Consider the following 19761-nt stretch of genomic DNA (forward strand, 5'->3'; position numbering starts at 1 on the left):
CCCCTCCCTGCAGACACTTAGCTCCTCCCCCTCCTTGCAGACACGTAGCCCCTTCCTGCAGACACTTAGCTCCTTCCCTTCCTGCAGACATGTAGCCCCTCCCCTTCCCTACAGACATTTAGCCCCTCCCCTTCCCTGCAGACACTTAGCTCCTCCCCCTCCCTTGCTGATGGGGCAGAAAACATTAAAGCTAAAGAATACCATTTAAATCTGGCACAAGTGGTGCTAAAGAGGGGTTACAAAACCAATTTTAACACCGGTGAAGAAAATACACACTCTGATGTTTGTGAAAAGACCAGCTCCAAGGAATTAGTGGCTAATGTGGCTCATTATACATTAAGTAACGTTAACAAAGTGACGCTGAGAAAATGCTCAGCTGAGTCCAAAGCTCAGACTTCCATAAAGGATGGCAACACTTCTACTGTTATCTTCTGCTGTTTTGCTATTAATAGTTTAGTCCCACAATGCTCTGAAGAGGAATGATTGAACCAGTCCCGTTGAACAACATCTTAATATAAAACACTGTTGTTCTCCATAGGCACTGAAGTCCAGCTAAAACGGTGGTCATAATTATTGTATCAGGACAAAGAGAGTCCTTCTGGAAGAGCTCATCTCCTACAGGCATGGATGAGGACCATCTACTAATGACTGACCCTATTTCGGCTTCATGAGTTTAGCTTGATTTTATAACTGAACTTTTGATAGTGATGCTGTGATTATGTGTAACTTTTACTTTTCTCCATTTATTCCCAGAGAGGTGATTTCCCCTTTAAATCTGAACTGGTTCAGTCCAAAGAGGCTCAGGGCCGACCCAGTCAGCAAGCACCATCCCTTTGTATGCTGATTGGTCCGCCGGTTGTGTGTGATTGGCTCGTGTTTTCTGTATTATACTTTTTTATTTAAACACAGTGTTTGGTGTCGACCCTGATGAAGGCCACAACCTGGAAGTTCTGATGTCTCCCACCTGTTTCAGGTGTTGCTGGAGTCTCCACCTCTGCTGCTGTTTTGCTCTGCAGAAAAGAAAGACTTTAAAATATTAGTTTTCTACATAGATGCTGAATTGGTTGCTTCTTGCTGGTTTTAATTAGGACAATGACAACATCATCATTGTCTGGTTCTGTTTTCTGATCTTTAGTAGACAGAACCGTTTGGTGTTGGAAATGGCATCGACAACCCTAATTTGTGGTCCTCCAGGGATCATGTTGTGGTCCAGTTGTAGCCCATAAGGGAACCTGGCAGGGTCCGGTTTTTTGTTCCGTTAACTGACTGTTTCAGCTCTGGCAGAAACACCTGGATCTAAATTCATTTTGGATTTCAATAAGCTGAGCTCGTCTGGGATCGGTCCAAATATACAGTAGAACCTCTTCTCAGTTTGCCATTGAGGAGCTGCTTTCACTTTAATTTCCTGTAAAGTTTGTGAAATTATTGGGCCAGGATCCGACAGGACAACAGAACCTCTGCTCTCTTAAATAAGTCTGTCTTCAGAGATGAAGGAGCTCCATGTGAGGAGCTGCAGGTGTGTCCAGCTCACTGAATGAGACCCAGAGGACCACAGACTCATCAGAGATGGCTTTGGGACTGACCTGAATCCTGGTTTGTTCCTGAGCTTGAAGAAGGATCACAGTTTTCCTCTTTGGGAAGAATTAAATAATTCAGCTGTTTGACTGTTGGCTCCACCTCCTCTTCCTCATCTGTTCTTCACTGTTTCTTCCTCCCTCCTCTTCCTCTGTCCTACATCACTCTACCTTCCCTCAGGATACACCCCCACTCTCTTTCACTCCCGCTCAGCCCTCCTCGTTTCCGATGAGTCATGTGACCAACCTCTGTCGCCCCCGCCTCCCCTCCCTCCCCGGCGACCGATCACACCCCCACAGAGCAGAGCTGCACGCACAGAAACAGGAACACTCTTCATCACTCAGAGAGGAGGACGGCAAGCAGGAGATAGAGAGAGGAGTTGCAGCTAGCGCCTGAGAGGAGAGAATAAACTCATCTAGAGGAGGAGGAGAGGGTGGAGGACAGGGGAGGTTCTCCCTGGATGAAGGAAGAGCTCTGGGAGTCTTTTCCTCCCCGCCGCGATGGAGCGACGCGAGGAATGAGGGCGGATGGTGAGAGCAGGGAGCAGCAGCAGCAGCAGCAGCAGTGGAGGAGGAGGTGGAGAGGCAGGAGGTGCCGGCGGAGGAGGAGGAGGTGGGGGCAGTTCGGCAGGTGGCAGCAGCGGTGGCAGCGGGCGGCATGGGAGGAGCCGACAGCGCTCCCGGAGGAGTCGGCTGTCGGCCAAGTGCCCCGGTGGCGACAAGATGTCCCCGAGCTCCAAGAAGGTGGAGTGCTTCTCGCCCATGCTGTGCCACTGCAAGGTGGCCTGCACCAACAGCACCATCTCCCTCATGTTTGGCTGCAAGGTGGGTGGAGGAGGAGGTCTGAGGGGGATGGCTGGGGAGCAGCCGGAGGGCCAGGGTGTATCTGGGGCTCACGTGGCTATCTGAAGGGGTTTGATTTAATGTCAGACTCTTCAAACACATGAAGCAGCTGCTTTTTCATGTTTTCCTCAGATTTAGTTGTTTTGCTCTGTTAACATCTCAGGGTCCAGGTCAGGTTGGCTTCCTGGAGGCTGAATTACGGGAGCTTCAACCTCAGGAGAGATTCAGCTAAAATTCCCATAATTCCTCTTTATCACAATGAAAGTTTCAGTTCCTGTCCAGAAGAAAATGTTTTTAAAAGGTTAAAATCAGAGTTGATTCTGTTAATGGCATCTCCAGGATATTTAGATGGGCTTGGTCGTGGTGGAGAAGGAGCTGAAGCTCTCCGATTTATTTCCAACCCTCACCGGTGCTCCTGAGACATGGATCATGACCAAGAGAAGGAAATGCTGGTTACAAGCCGCTAAAATGAGCTCCTCTGTTGGGTGGACTTAGAAAAAAAGGTGAGCAGCTGCTTCTCCACACTGAAGGAGTCAGCTGAGGTGGTTCAGCTGATCAGTTCAGACACGTTCCACTGGGAGGAGAGCCTGGGACAGACCCAGGACTCACTGGAGGAACAATGTATCCCTGCTGGTCTGAAACCACCCTGGGATTCTCCAGGAGGAGCTGAAGAGTGGTGCTACAGACGGAGATATGGGTCTCCTCCCCAGATGGATGAGGAGGAAACGCAGACTGTTTCAGATGTTTGTGAATTTAGAGGTTTTTAGGATTTTATGGATGCATCACAGTTTTCCATCATCCTGAAACCCGACCAAAACCAGGTCTTTTTCCAGAGACGGAGGTCCTAACGGTCCAGTACCGGAAAGTTAGCGCCTTCCTTTCTTTAGTTTATCCCCTCAGATTTCTGTCGCATCATTCCCAATAATCCCCCAGTTCCTCCTGATGTTTCCAGTAATCTTTCATTAGTGCACTGAAATATTCATCATCTGGCTAGTTGTTAAGCTTCTGATTGGCTCCTCTCTTAGTCTGTTAGAGCTTCTGTGTGGCGGCCATCAAACGTCCAACCCTAGGTCTAGACCAGGACTGGGTCAAACATCCAGCTGTGGTCTAATTGGGTTTTCCAACTCAGATCTACAGGGATGTGTTTCCAGAAAACATTAAGAGGAAAATGTTCCCACTGCTTGCAGGGAATCTCAGAACCAGACCCTTTTTGCTGGTGGCTCCAGAACATGGATCAGGATAGAGTGGGATGACATGAAGAGTAAATGTAGGGTGATTTTTGCCAGCGATGGAAATCCAGACTGGTTTTCCGACAGCAGCAGTTTTTCCATCTGACTGACCAACATCTGCAGGGGAACGAACTTCCAGCCACAGTTGATTCTGGGAACAATGACTGGAATAAATCCACATTATTCTCAGTGAGTTCAATAATCTGAGCCTTAAATTGGGACATGTGACCTCTGAGCAGAACTGGGATGAATGTTTCCTTCGTTGAATCATATCCGTAGTTTCACACCTTCAGACTCAGCACCTCCTTCACCCAGCAGAAATGTAGAACAACATGTACTCATGCAGCTCAGCACAGTGAACTGGTCCTGCTTCCCCTGTGTGATTCCTTACATAACGGGTAAAAATGCAGCTGAAGCAATACGGCTGCACTGAGACGCTGCAGGCCTCAGGAGGTCCGTTAAACCCGGAAAGTCCGCATGACGGGTTCCTGTTCTGTACCTGTCAGACTCCGCTGAGGGATAAAAATCTCATATTATAGGTAGCAAACCTGACGTCTCCTGATTGGCCGTTGAGCTGGGTGTTGTTTCTTCCTCAGTGAGCTGACCAGTCAGCAGCTGCGCTAGCTGCAGAGCTGAGCTGTGATTGGCTGAGGAAGCCAGGCGTGCATGTGTGAGGTCCATGTGCTCCACAGGGAAACAACAACAGGAGCTCCTGGAGGAGGAAGGACAGTGGAGAAGATCTGCTCTCTATGTTCCATCACAGCTGCATGTGTGTAACTCTGGTGCTGATTGCCACCTTACTCCCATATCCCATGATGCTTTGTGGGAAATTTGTATGGGACTTCCAGACCGGCGTTCTTACATGTGAAGACATTTGTCTGTCGGGGAGCAGATACCATCTGGGAACATCAACCTTTACACCTTTTGCCCTCTGATTATTTATTCCAGCATACTGTATGCAGTTGCTCCGTTAACTCTGCTGTTGAGAAGCTATAAACAGCCTAAAAGTTCTGAAGGACATCAGTACCGACCCAGTTTTAAGGTCGGTAACGTTGAGGCACACACAGACATAGAGCAGTTAGAAACTAGCAGCACACATCACCAGGCTGGGGTTCTAGAGCTCCTGGGTTGTTGGACCAGGGCGATCCGTCAGCCATGCAGCAGCAGTATTATAAAGATATAAATATATTTTAATGCTGTATGGATCGGGCCTTTTCTTTCTGCTGAGCCACATTGTTTTTGAGGAGCAGTTTTCTGCTGCAGGTAGAGAATGTGTTCAGGGATGGAAACACAGGGATGTTGTACACTGATACATTATTCTTCAGTTCTGAGACCTAAACTCTGCCCTCAGCAGTTCTGCCAGGCCTTCATAGAAGTTGATGTTTCTTCTCGGGTGGTCGGTTGCAGCCAATCACAACCTGGAGTCAGGACTTTCCTCCTCCATGAGCTTGTTGTGGACGGAGTGAAAGGAACAACCAGACTGGGTTTTCAGTGGTCACTTCAAATGTGCATTTCTCAGCTGCAATTCTAGATATTCTAGATATCCTGATCGTGTTCTTGATCATCTGTTTGGAATGGAAGGAAAATGAGCCACTGATCGCAGAGATAATCCTGTTTCAGTTTGGGTGCATGTTTACCGCACCTGCATCACATGTTGAACACATCTGGAAAAAGGATCGGCGGCTCGCTCCATGCAGTTAGCCACTAAAACAAACCGCATCTGCTGCTATCCTACCAGACGTTGGAAGCAGATTGAACCCTGCAGGGTCACTGCCAGGAGTTCGGTGGATGAACCCCCTCAGCAGAGACTGTCGCTGTTTGTAGGTGAAGTTTTATTTGAATCTGATCTTAGAGCTGCTCAGCTGCTTCACCCAGTATCCTTACTGGAGTTTAGAACAACAGACCAGGAGCTGTTCCTGCTGAACATCTGATCACAGCTAAACCTCTGACAGTTTCTGTATTTTTTGTCTTCTTTGGTTCCCATAACCAGAAAATAAATCTGGTTTACCTCAAACTGTCATCTGCTGGATTATTATGAGAAATACCAGTAAGTTGTTCTCTGGCCAGCAGGGATTGGGCAGGATTTCAGGAATACAGGTATAATTATTGAACTGTATAGCCTGATGTTCTTTGTTGCTAATTGTCACTTAGACACAGGTTCTTCCTGCTTATTCAGTTGAATCTCTGTAAAATTACAACTTTACCACAGTCTTTAGGGATGGGTACCGAATTCGGTACTTTTATAGGTACTGACCCATATCCGTGGGTACTACCGAGTACCAATTCACGTCAAATTAAACGTTACCATGTTTCGGTACCTAAACGCATCATCGTGACACTGAGGGAGTGGAAGAGTGGTGGATTTTCCATGCTGCACTTGAACACAGCATTGGACGCACAAGAGCGTAACGACATCAGTAGCCGCTAATCTGAGGAAGCACCTCGTTAGGCACCAGATTTTTCACAGTTTTTCTCAGCCTCAGATCTACGACTCCTGCATCCGTTAGCTCAGTTAGCTCAGGATGCAGGCGTATGCACTTACTTATGAGTGAGAAAGAAGGTTGATTATGACTCCTGTGTTTAAAAGGGATGAGCAGTCAGTAGGACAAAGCATCACAGAAAGTTCTGTAGGTTTGGATGGGTTAATTTTATCGGGTTTTCATGTCTCAGCATGTTTGGTTCTCACCAAAGTCACAGTTTATTTCTTCAAAAGGTCAGAGTTCACGAAGGAATAAAACCTTTAAGGCCATTAGAGAAAACAGTCTTGATCAAGGCCAAGTTAAGGTTCTGAATGTTCTTGTAAAACCAGGCAGAAAGGTTCTGCTGTTTGACCTGAACAGCAGGAAGAAATGATTCTTGTTGTGTTCACATTGATGTTGATTACTCTGATCGGACCGGGAGTCTGAACCGTAGCAGAACCTGATGGTTCTGTGGTTGGTTCTGAAAGCTGGTTCCAGAGTTGTGATGGCCACACGCCGCCTGTGATGAAGGCCTCTGCTCCTCTACCCCCCCGCTCTGTGACTCTTTGATCGAGGCCGATCTTAATTAAGCCCGATTGATCCGCCGGCATCGACTGCTCGGAGCGGCTCGCTCCATGGATCGCTCCATGGATCGTTGTGGCGCTGTAAAATGTTTGAACCGGACAGCGTCCCAAGCATTGAGCTCCTCAGCTGGAGGTGATTTCCTAACGCAGCAGAGCTGATCTCAGGTCATTGAAGCATGAATGTTTTACTCAACATCATTTCTTATTAAAGCACAGCAGCTGTTGGAGGAAGAGGAGCGGAAGAATTAAGTTTCCTCATCTGCTGTTCAACATTAACAGGAGACACATTTCCTGCTCCAGTTGGTCTGTTTAATCTCCAGAAGACATGTTGGAAATCTTCAGGTACTTTTTAATGTGACCACTGTAGAAAACAACCAAGTCCACCCTGAATGAGGAGGACCGGAGCTTCTGATGAACTGATCCTCATCAGTGTGAGCACCTCCTTACAGGCAGGAGGAGCGTTTAGGCGGGTGTAGACACAATGCCAAGGCGGAAAGATGTCAGCACGGACTGTTGCTACCCATCAGTCTAGGAAGGGTCAGAAGGTCATCCCAAACTATCTGAAGTCCAGCATTCTAGAGAAAGAAACATTATTCCCAACTGGAAAACATCTCAGACAGCTGCCGACTTTCCCAGTCCTCAGATTCATCTGACCATGCAAAAATCACAGAGATGATAACCAACCCAAGAGGTCCACCTCAGACTCTACAGGCCTCAGCTCGCAGGTTAAAGGTCATGACAGGAAAAATCTGAACCAGCATGGCCGTTTGGGACGGCTGAAGGAGAAAACATCTAGAACAACTTTACTTGGGTCTCATCTGTACAAACAGAGAGATAATAATTATAATATTAATAATAATGCTTTATTTGTACAGCACCGTCTTAAACAACAGTTACAAAGTGCTTTACATTCAAATAATCTGTTAAAACATCATAAATGATTCACCAATAAACACACAATGTCTGTCAAATCAATTAAAATATAAAAATGAAAACAATAAGACAAGAGAAAGTCAAGTATTAGCGCACACACACACACACACACACACACACACTCAAGATAAACACACCACCTTCACCGTTCCCGGCATGATGTTTTATAAACGCGGTGCTTCTTTGTGCTGAGGTTGTTTTTTCCAATCTAAAACTGTATCCTGCTAAGGATAAAATGTTAAATATGATTTTTTCCCTCTTCTTACTTAATGTGGTCTGTTTTCTCATCTAGCAGCGCCTGTGACTGGGCAGCAAAGCCTCGGTGACCCGTCCCCCCCTGGTTGTACTGGAACTCTAGTTTCCCTTCGGGGATCAATAAAGTATCTTTGAATTGTATTAAAAGCCTCATTATAAAAGTAAGTTTTAACCAACGATTTAAAAGATGAAGAGGCCTGTTTGATGTTTAGTGGAAGAACGTTCCACAAACTGGGAGCCCTGGCCAAACAAGCCCTTCCTCCTCCTGTCTCCAGTTGAGCTCTGGGAGTGGAAACTAAAATCTGATTACAGGATCTGAGATTTTGAGAAGGGGTGCAGGGGGCAAGAAGCTCGGGAAGATATGATGGAGGAAGACCATTCAGGGATTAACGAACCGCAGGAAGCGCTGCAATGACAACAGAACCGGATCAGCTGATATTTCTGGGATCCTGTGAGAACTCCAGCTGCAGAGTTTGTATTATCTGAAGACCATTTAGGGAACTTTGGGGCCTTTATGGACAGAACCATGTGGGGAGAAAACCAAACGCAGCGTTCTTCTGTTGAGCACGGTGCTGGAGGGGTGATGATGTGGGCTGGTTCCCAGCCACAGAATCTGGACTGGGATGCTTTGGTATCATCTGTTCACCAAAGTATTCTAGAGTCCATCAGTTGAAGCCTGGTCCAAACTGAGTCATCAACAGAACCATGAACACAAACACAGTAGCAGAACAACAGAACCAGACATGTGACTGCTCTGGTGAAAGGAGCTCATCTGTCTGTGGTTCTGCTGAGGTGTTCAAGAAGCCCAGGTTGCTTTGATACTGACCTTCAGCTTCTCTGCATTGTTGGTTCTGGTGTCTCTCATCTTCCTCTTGACAACAACCCATAGTTTCTCTATGGGGTTCAGGTCCGTTTAGTCGGCTGCTGTTACCATGGTGATTAAAGCAAGTACTGGTACTGTTGGTGGGTGGGCTGGTACCAGGTTCTGCTGGAAAATGATATAACCATTTCCATAAAGCTTGTCAGCAGAGGAAAACATGAATATGTTCTGGTAGACAGCTATGCTGACTGTGGACTTGAGAAAACCAAGTGGACCAGAACCAGCAGATGACATGGCAACATAAATCATCACTGACTGTGGGAACTTCACATTGGACCTCCAGCAGCATAGATTCTGGGCTTCTCTAGGCTCTGGGACCTTGAAAGAGGACTTTGGACCACTGAGTAATAGTCGTGTCGTTTATCGTTTATTTTCAACTCTGCTTTACTGCAGAACCAGAACCTGCCTGGGAGCAGCTGCTCAGTGTTAAACTGTGCTGAGTTCTGGTCTGGACCAGCATTGGACACTGTGTCGTGTTTCAGAATTACATGGTACCAAAGATGAAGTCCAGCTTTAAACCCAGGTTTGGGTTCTGTTCCCGGTTCTGAGTAAAGAAGTCTGCCTCAGTGGGGGTTCAGTCCAAGATGGAAGCGTTTTTTCCTGCAGTTACTGAGGAGTTTTCTGCTCCCTTCATTTTCCTCTTCATCTAAAGACCCTCCTCCTCCTCCTCTTCATCCCCTCTGTGGTGTTGCTCCTATTTATAGCAGCGTTTGGCAGGCAGGAGTCGACGCTCTTCCTCCTCCTCTTCTTCCTCCTCAGCAGCTCTTAGAAATGAAGAGGAAGAGGAGGAGGTGTCTGTCAGATCAGTGGAAACCTCCCACACCCACATCTCCATTAGTGCTGCTCTGTTTCCCACAGTGAGTGGGTCCAGCCTGTGCTGCCTTCACTGACCGCTCTGTGTTTCTCCGAGGCGTTCACTGACCACAGACAGCATCAGATAACCTGGAACCTGCTTCCTGAAGCTCCTCCATCTGTTGCTCACTCAGCGTTCCTCTGCAAACGGTGTCACGGTGTCACTGTGGGTGTGGACGCTGTGGGTGACGACCACACAGCAGGGAGAAAAACACACAGATCCTCTAAACGCAGGCAGGAGGTCTGGGCAGGACTGAAGAACGTGGGCTTTATTCTAGCAGGAAAATGTCCACAGTTTCTCTCCTAAGAGGGTTTTATTAAATCTTTCTAAATGTGAGAAGTTTTGATTTTTACTGCTGACTGAAGACTAAATACAACATGAACCCATTCCAGATTAATCATACTGAGGTTCTAGTTTGATTCTGTGTTCTGGTCGGAATAAATTAGACTGGATCCCAGTTCAGAGGCAGATGCAGTATTTCTTCAGCTCTGCAGGAGGCAGCATGAAGCTCCATTCTTCTGCAGCAGATGTAAATGTTTACCAGGCAGCGTTGAGCAGCATCACCTCAGGCTGGCTGGTCTGCTGGAGGTCAGACTGATTCTCTGGAGGTCTTCAGCTTGCATCAGGGTTGTTGGATCTCCTTGCAGCTTCCTCTCCTCCTGCTGGAGCTCTGAGAAGGTTTGAACCCGTCCTTCTGTCCACAGCCTGGTGTTTCTCTGACTACCACTCAGTGTGGTTACTTAACAGCCGAGGTGTTCACCTGTCGGAGCAAACATCTTGCTTCCTGCATCTAAAAACACGATGAGTAGGACGGTGAGTTCTGACTCATCAATATTTGGGTCCAGCTTTGCTGGTTCTGTCTAGGAGCTGCTGGTTTTTCTGAACTCTACAGCTTCTCAGCATGAAGCTGAATCTCTGATCTGAAGTTTTGAGGTGAAGTCCATGTCAGGAATCTTCTTGTCCTCTTGCGTCTCAGAGCTTTGAGTTCAGATCATCCATCCTTGCTTCCTCCACACCTGCTTGTCCATGCTGGGTTGGGTGTGGGGCTGGTGCCTATCTCCAGGTAGATCCTGAAGAGCATTTAAAGACATCTCTATTCTGACTTCCTGGAGAACAACGTGTGAAACCAGACTGAAGGAAGCAGATTCAGGCTGGAACATCTGGGAAGCTGCAGGTTGCAGATGTTAACGATGTGGCTTCATCTGCAGAGCAGCCGTGGTTCCATGACATCTAGAAGCATCAGGATCTAAAAGTATCCAGTCAGTGAAATCTGATCTGTTCAGATGAAACTGACTCCTCTTCTCCTGCCGTTTCTGTGGTGGAGCATTATCATTTACTCAGTGGAGACCCCTGCTGTTCAGGAGGAGAACTGCTGTAAATAGTTTTCAGGACCTGATTAGTTCTGACCCTGATGACCAGGGATGGGTACCGAATTTGGTACTTTTATAGGTACCGAACGAATTTCATCGGTACTACCGAGTACTGATTCACAAAAAAATCAATGTTTCGGTGTTTTGGTACTGAAACGCATCATTGTGACGCTGAGGTAGCCAAAGAGTGGGCAATTTTCCTTATCGGACATGAACACAGCATTGCACGCACAATCGGGTAATGACGTCAGTAGCCGCTGGTACCGTCTACAAAGCATGGCTGATAGAAAGCGCTCAAAAATATGGCTCCACTTTTTAAAATGGTAAATGGCCTGTACTTATATAGCTCTTTATCAAGTCCCCAGAGACCCCAAAGCGCTTCACCTTACATTCAGTCATCCACCCATTCATCCACCCATTCATCCACCCATTCATCCACACGCTGACAGCGGTGAGCTACAATGTAGCTACAGCTGCCCTGGGGCACAATGATTAAAGTGAGATTCAAAATGAGGAATCACCTGTTGAAGCAGCAGATTTTTCTGGTCAGCCTCAGATCTACGGCTACAACTCTGCATTCGGCACCGTTTGCACGCCTGCATCCGTTAGCGACCCGTCGTCCGCGGCAACATGAGAGAAGAAATGTTTGAAACATCTGAGATGTTACAAATCAAACAGCTGGATGTTGTTTTGATTTGTTCATTAAAGTTTATATGTTGAGAAATAAATATGTTAAATTGAAAATAAATGAACATTTATTACCACATAAGCACACACAAAAGTACCGAAAACCGATGATCCCTACTGATGATGTGGATCTGTGATAGGTTCTGGTACCTGGGCGGAACAAAACTGACCAGTGGTCCGTTTTATGGGAACCATCCAGATTTTTTGTTTCTTCTCTCTTTTTAAAGTTCTTGCTACAGTTGAGCTGTTTTTTTATAATATTTTATTATTCTAGGAGTGAAAGTAGTTTTTTATGGGGAGAATATAAAGGTCCCATTTATTTTAAAGATCTTATTTCTTATTGTTCATCATGTTTCTGCTGCTGAAGTTCCTCCAGTTAAAGGCTGATGATCGGATGTTTCCGATTCCACCGAGGAACTATGAAACACGGCTTTATCATGAAATAAATCATAAATAATGTCTTTGTTGTTCTCACTCAGCGTCATATCCTCATTCCCAAGCTTCCTCCAAACGGGTTCTTTCATACTGAAACAGATTGTACCGTCTGGATCAGACCGAGTCACTGTTCTGAGTCGCTGAATGGATTCGGATCTAATCAGTGATTGCTGCTCGTTTTCTTTAATCGGATTGTTGGCAGTTCATCAGGATATGAATCAAATCAGCTGCAAAGCAGAGATACTGAAACCCTGAAGGACAGGTGGGAATCAGTCACATTAAAACACCTTTTCCTGCCATGCATCGGAGCGGCCACGTCCGGCGGACCGTTCAGTCTGTCTGATCCGATGCGCTGCAGGGAGGAGTGCAGCGAGCCGGATTCCTGCCATCAGTTCATGTCCGGCTCAGATTTATCTGAAACGCACGTTTAAAAGAAAACGGTGAACAACATGCTTCATGATTCGTCCGAACAAAATAAAGTAACAAGTAAAATATAATAAAATGATGAAACTGTTTACAGTCAAAAACCAAAGAAAAGAAATGGGTTTTACTGGATATTTAAATGAATTAACTGAATGATTAAAGGGTTTTTCTCCACTAGGAACACATAGATGATGAAGAACAGTACAATGGTTCCCTGTTGTCCCACCAGTCATTGCTGGGGTCAAAGGTTTGCATCCATCTGGTCTCATGTTTGTTTCATCCCTGTTTTCCTGCTCATCAGGTGACTTTAAACCTGCAGACCGGTGAACTGAACCGAATCAGTTATGGAGCTCTGAGGAGGTATTTCTCCTCTGTTCCATCTAAAATCCCAACTGATCCATCTGAAGGGTACCTTTTCTCAGAACTTTTATGGAAACAAAGTCCCCTTCTTCTGAACTTCCTCTTCAGATGTTCTTGTATCCGTTCATCAAGTCATTTTATCCCAAAGCAGTACAGAACAGAGAGAAGGATGCTTTCAGTATTTGGCCCGTGGACAAGAACATTTGATTTAAACCTTTTCTGAAGAGTCAGAACTGCAGCTCTACGACGATTCATGAAAGTTGTCCAAACATCTCCAATATTAAAAATAAAACAACTGATCAAAGTGAATAAAACCAGAGGAATGAACTCTGGAGACAAAAACCCAAACCTTCTCTTTTTCCTCATTTAACTGCTTGTTTTAATATTTTCACTGTTTCATCTGCTGCTGGGTTTGTGTTGCACAACATCCTGTAATCGTTTCTGCAGAAACAGCTCCACCTGCTGGTTGTACTTCTTAAACCCAGCTGATGGGAGCAGGTTGAATCTCCAAACCTGTCAGACAGTACTCAGGGGTTCCTGACCCACTTTTCCCTGTTGTTGTCCTGCAGAAGTACCGGCACCATGATGAGGACTCTTCCCCCCAGGAGCAGAGCTCCCCCCAGCTCACGGAGGAGGCGGGAGGTCCGGAGCTGGTCCAGGTAGCAGAGAAGAACCTCTCCCAGATTGAAAACGTGCACGGATACGTCACCCACGCTCACATCTCACCTATGAAGGTAGGAGGCGGAGTTTCTGAGTTCTTCTGTGTAGCAGAGGTCTGATTCTGATCCGGTCCTCATTTCTTCATGTTTTCCTTCCTCTGATCCCTTTAAGGGGTCTTAGTTCTGGATCCTGTTTGTTAAACCTAGAGAAATGAGGTCCAGATCAGGAGTTTTCCCTCTGAAGCCAGACCTCTTCCTGGTTCTGTCCATCACTTTCTCTTCCTTCACTTGTTTTTCATGTTGGATGTGTTTTCCTTTACATGTTCTGTCAGTCCCAGCTGGAGCTCACTCAGTCAGCATGGAGGAGGTTCTGGCTGGTCACTGACCTCCTGCCTGCAGCTGAGTGACCTCTGAGCCTTCAGTCAGACACTCAGAAGGAGGATGGAGGTCGTTTCTGTCTCTGTTGCCTTCGTGTATCTGGGGCCATCAAAGTTTAGGTCAGGTTCCTGCAGAGTCATGGTTCCTCCAGGTAGTTACATCCTGGAGGAACAGGAACTTCTCCTACATCTTAGTGGAAATGATACTGCTGCTCCGTCATACAGCAGCGCTCCACACTGCACCTTGAATCCTCCACCAGACGCAGCAGGTTGAGGAATTTACTGGACTCCTAAGCCTCCTGGGTGAAAAACTGTTCATCTCACAAGATCTTAACAATGAACAGATTTCCCTGCTAGGAATTTCTTCTTTACATTGAAATGACTAATCATGAGCGTTTCAACAGAGGGTTGTGGAAACTACACGGACCAGAAAGATTCTGTTTGTGGTTCCTTTGCAGCGACGGACGGACAGTTGAAACCGTCTGCTGTTAGAAACTTCTCTGAAGCTTGTTATGTGTCCGGCAACACTTTATTCCACCTCGAACTGGGGAACAACATAGGAACCAGAGTGAGAAGAACCCTGAAGCGGGCCGAGAATACAACAGAACTAAAATGTGCTTCAGCTGTAGCGTAACCAGCTGTCCAGTAGGGGGATGACAAGACCTCATGGGTCATGGTTGATACAACAGGAAAAAGATCTAATTTAGTTTCCTTCTGTTAAACAGGAAAAACCCTCAAAGAATCAGAGACAGGAAAACAAACCATCTGTTTCCAAAATGTGATCAAAATGATTTCAAAATTCAAACAGTTCCTTCCTGCCCAAAGCCATCAGCATCTACAACGGCTCTTTGAAAAACCTGCAGAACATTTAATTTCTCTTTGGGGTTAATTAAATATTTTTAAATTTGGACTTGCAAATTTAAACTTAACTCTGCCCCCTACAGGCTGTTATTACGAGGAAAATTTGCCACTAACTTTATGAGCAGTAAAAGGACCTCATATGGTGACTGGACTTTGACCCATTTGGCTTTCCATACCTCCATTCCCTCCCTCCTGAGCTACCGTAGATCTGCAGGATCTTTTTCGCTCTTCTGGTTGGAAACAAGCAGCCTGCAGCTCAATGTTGGCAGCTGTTCCTGCATTGCTGTGGTGTGGAGTGCTCCGGCTACAATCTTCATCAGCTGATTTTCTGTTGTGGCGTTGAACACAAAGCAGTAAAAACACAAGTGAGCGCCCTCTTTAGGAAGATGGTGGTGACCAACAGTAGTTGTACTGTGACGCCTGTGCTGCAGCAGCTCAGGATGCTAACATCTGTTCCACCTTCACTGTTCAGCGTAAATATCACAACACTGCAGTCATCATCGCGGCTCCGGTTTGTGTCATATCACTGTTGCCAAGGACTGTTTGGATGCCGTAGTTGGAGGGCTAAAATATTTCAGGTACCATGCACCCTAACTCTTCCTACCAATCATTTGGCCAACAGGACTGACTTGCAGCGTCTTTCCTGACACACCTGGACTAGACCTCAGTGATCTTAAAACTGTTCTGTTCTGGTGGTTTTTATCATTATTTTTCTTCATTTATAATAACTAATGGTCAGTTTAACTCTTTCATCTTGATTTTCATTACCTACATTTTCTCAATATTAGGTTGTCATGGCAACATCGGATTCACCTTTCTACATATATTATGTAAATTAAACCTGAACAGACTCCTACAGTTGGCAGTGACGTCTAAAATAATCAGACTTGATCTCCACAGTGGATCCTATAATATAATAAGAGATTCTATGGATCTGTCTGCAGTCTCTGAGTTATTGATTTTCTTGATTAATAAATTAAATATGTGTCAGAAAAGATTTCATCTTTAGGTTGTCATTATTTTAGTTTGGGATAATATTCCCTCTGTTCCTGCATCATACTGATTTATATGGTGAATCTACACCCTAAGCTGGTCATAATTTAATGCTGCTTCAGTCCGAGGATGTTGGCTGCTTCCTGTGAGCTGCTGCTGATTTGGATCACAGTGAGTCTGTTTGCTGTTGCTTCAGGTTGTTTCAGTCTGAAAGAGTTTAGAAACATTTTAATAACTCAGCATATTTCTGAGCATTTGATTGGCTGCAGCCTTTTCAACGCCTTCATCACAGGAAAATACCATTTAGAAGAATGATGTTCACAGCTCCAGATCTCCTAGCTGCCTGGTTGTGATATCTGGAGTAAAACCTGACTAAGATGTGAACTGTCCTCAGATCTGTGAAGGGCTTCCTGTTCATGGCAGCGGTCAGGATGGTGTGGAGTTGTGCTGCCTCCCAGTGGTGACTTGCTGACACTGCAGTAGCTTCTGGCATCCATCAGAGGAGACGTTATCTCCATATTCTGTGTTTTAAATCTGTCTGACAGCTTTGCTAAAAAAATCTAGTGATCAAAGATGAAAAGGTGTCAGCATGAAGAGAAACTGAGGACCAGAGATCAGCTGTCAATCAAAGCTGAACTCTCAGTCAAAGATGGACCTGGTTGATGTTTCAGACACTGTCCAGCAGAGGGCGACAGAAACATTTCTTTAAATTACTCACACAGTACTGCTGGACCAGTAAGCTAACTGGAACTGATGAATCCCAGTTAATCCCAGCTGGTTCTGGTTAAAGGAAGAATTATGCAGCTTTGGTGCTGATTCAGTTCCCGTTTGCCGTGTCAGTGAGGTGGGAAATCACAGCTGAAACATCTGAACGGGAAGTAACCATCTGACCTTTATGGAAAGTCCCCCCCCAAACAATTAAAAACTACAATATCTCCCCTCAGTCAGAGGAAATATCAGCTTTAGACAGGAAAACACCACTGATGTGTTATTTTCCATCACAGATGCTGACCTTCTGAGTTACTGAGATCTCTCCACCTGGACTCCAGTGACTGGAAGGAAGTTCTGTAAAACAGCAGAAGCATAAAAATAGACTGATGGACCTTGTGCTGTTTTGTGATAGATTTCCGATGTCCGATTTTGGACCTGCTGGTACAGAATTTAGCCAATTCCAGGTTTACTTTAAGAACTATAATTGAAGAACCTAGAAGAACAGCATCCAGAACGTCACCTCCAGCCCTCCTGCTGTGAGCGCTCATCAATCATTAAATTCAGGAGCCGAGGTGACGTCACATCATTACAGGGTTCACATTTTCATAAAGATGCACCGATATGAAAAATGGGGCTGATAGCGATATTAATTTTGCTATAATGACCAATAACCGACATTTACCAATATTTCCCATATGCTATATATCTCCCCCCCCCCCCCCCCCCAAAGCCCCTCATGTTATGGTTGTTAATATTGGCCCAGTTTTACGTACCAATATGTTTAAAAACTGCCTTAGTTCGGCCATCACCGATATTAAAGCCGATATTTTCTGCATCCCTGCCTTTTTGTTATATCAGTGATGAGCACTGTTAGCATGGTTAGCATTACTAACACAGCAGTCTCTATGCATGTTCTCCAGAGCTGTGATGTCCATAGTAAGTCTTCACAGTCTGGTGTTCTGGTTCAGCACATCAGAATGCAGTTAATGGGTCACTACATCTGAAACATGCAGGACACCAGCCTGAAGGACCAGAGCTTCTTACTCCTCTGAACTTCCTCTGGCTTGAAAACCTCACTGATACTAAAATTGCTGAGTCTGACTCATTGTCACTCAGTAACAACTTCCACACTGAAGAGTGTTACTTTTATGATCCTTTTCCACTGGCTCTACTCAAGCCGGCTCCACTCCACTCGGCCCGCTTTGTGAGCGTTTCCATTACTGTTTTTTCCGTACCGGTACCCATTCTTTTGGTCCCTGCTCCTGCGCAGGTCCAATCGGGGCTGACAATCGATGGAAACATGTGATGTGAATAGACTGCTGTTCACTGATTGGCTGTGGGACCAGGTTTTCCAAGAGGCAGTGCAGTGACCAAAAAACTAGGTACCGGTACCGAAGAACCAGCGTCTGGAGGAGGGAGTTAACTCTGGAGCTTCACCTGTCTAGACAGCAGCGTCTCTCCTGTCTGCTTTTCCTTATGACCCATGAGCCTTACTTCATAGGTTCTGTCTGGTTTATTTTTTATCGTTTCATGCAGAACTTTAATGAGACGTCACACGGTAACATTAACAGCAGCACAGCGACCTGACGGCTGGAGGCGGGGCTTCAAGCCAGACCTCCAGCCGTCAGTGGGTCAGTGGAAACGCAACAGGTTCTGTACCGAGTGGACCTGTGCCGCGCTGCCTAAATAGAGCCGGTGTAGGAGCAGACGTTTGACCCGCTATCTGGTCCTGCTGAACATCATCTGATTCTGGTCACCAGCTGGTTTTCCAGTGAACCTGGAAGATGTCCATTCTAACACGAATAGTCCCTAAACTAATCTGAGATGTTGATCAGTCTGAGTTGGGTCTGTCTGAACGGACTCAGAATAAGAACCACTTTAGATCCGACTCTGAGCCAGTCTGAGGGTTCTGTTTGCTGTGTTTTTGGGCTGACTTGCAGCTGTGTTGGTGCGCTCACATCTCGTCTGCTTGATGTGTTTGGTTCTGTCTGCATCATCTCATCATGAAAAACAGCCTGAGCAGGTATCTGATCATCCTCCTCAGTCAGATGGTAAGCATCTGTGAGCTAGTGAGTCCTGATCGGACCAGAACCACCACATGCTGTTCTTTTAATGATGTGACCTGTTTCAGACCTCATTTATCCTCTCTGAGTCCCTCAGGTCTGTCAGACACCGTTACTCCTCCTCCTCCATCTGTCTCACACTTCTTCTGTGGTTTCTGGCTTTTTAGCTGAACTTCCTGCTGTAAGCTTCCTGACTGTTTTCTTCCTGATAAAACTCCAGATTGTTTCTTCAGACTTCCTGAAGATGACACCTCTGCTGGTGTCTCCGTGCATGGATCCAAACCAACACAGGTTGCCCTGATAATGATCTTCTTTTACTGTATTTATTCTGCTTGAATGCTGTTTCCGTGGTGTCATCTGGCGCCCTCCTGTGGACACACAGAAAAGCTTCACAGACAGGCAGTAAAAATAATTCGTCTGAGAAAATGAAGACTCGTGTTTATTTGTAACTTTGGAGATTAGCTCGTCCTCTAGGATAAATTAGATGGACCAGTGGAACAAGTAATGTTTTGACCGTTTTCAGTCTGAGCTGATGTTCAGTTCTGCCTTCTGTTCAGTCACATCCATTTAGCTGTCTCTGGTAATTTCCCAAATTAAAATCAATAATTTAGATGTTTCAGTGGGAAACAAAACTTTTAGAAACCTCATCATTTCTCATCTGGAACCAGAACCACTCTAAGCTTTCAGATCCATGGAACTTCTCCTTATTCTTCAGTTAGTCAGTCCTTCTCTACATCTGCACAACAGACCTACAGGGGTTCCTTAAAGTCACCCAGACCCTCTTATTCCTGCTAAGGTCCCCAGATGTTCTCCTTCTCAGCACTGTTGGTTTGGGTCTGTGCACGAGGAAAAACACCAAATATTAGAACCTGTTAAATTTTGGCTCGTTTCCTGGAGAACATCCAGAACCTGTCCTGTCTCAGCTACTTTTTCTTCTGCTGTATTTTGTCCTCTGAGAGACTCCGTATCTCTCCCCCTTCCCTCCTGTATCCTGTAGGTAGCGTCTCTGGAGTGCATCTTCGACGGCTCTTCGTCGTTAGGACGCTTCCACTCGGAGCTTCCCTCCCCCACGCCCTCCACTCTGTACCCCCATGGAGAGGACAGCCCCCTCCCCTCCTGTTCTTCCAACCCCTACCCCCCGATCCAGGTAAACCCCCACTGTCCCAGCCAACCCCCCCACCCCCTTCCGTCCCACTGGCCTTGTTTAAATCG

At 46.0% G+C, this 19761-nt stretch overlaps 1 protein-coding gene across 18 annotated transcripts in view; it reads left to right on the plus strand.

Moving 5' to 3' along the window:
- LOC124870533 (disks large homolog 1-like) overlaps nt 1-19761 on the plus strand; it is a 103611-nt gene that overhangs the window by 41350 nt on the left and 42500 nt on the right. For 8 of the 18 annotated variants that reach the window (XM_047369266.1, XM_047369267.1, XM_047369269.1 and 5 more), the window contains 2 exons: nt 13455-13619; nt 19547-19696. In XM_047369266.1, the coding sequence (XP_047225222.1) occupies nt 13455-13619; nt 19547-19696 (315 nt within the window). Of the gene's footprint in view, nt 1-1894; nt 2400-13454; nt 13620-18443; nt 18450-19546; nt 19697-19761 lie in introns of those variants that run through there. The other 10 variants (XM_047369275.1, XM_047369276.1, XM_047369279.1 and 7 more) reach the window with 4 other exon arrangements.

The sequence above is a fragment of the Girardinichthys multiradiatus genome, chromosome 6, assembly GCF_021462225.1.
Source record: "Girardinichthys multiradiatus isolate DD_20200921_A chromosome 6, DD_fGirMul_XY1, whole genome shotgun sequence".
NCBI lineage: Eukaryota > Metazoa > Chordata > Actinopteri > Cyprinodontiformes > Goodeidae > Girardinichthys > Girardinichthys multiradiatus.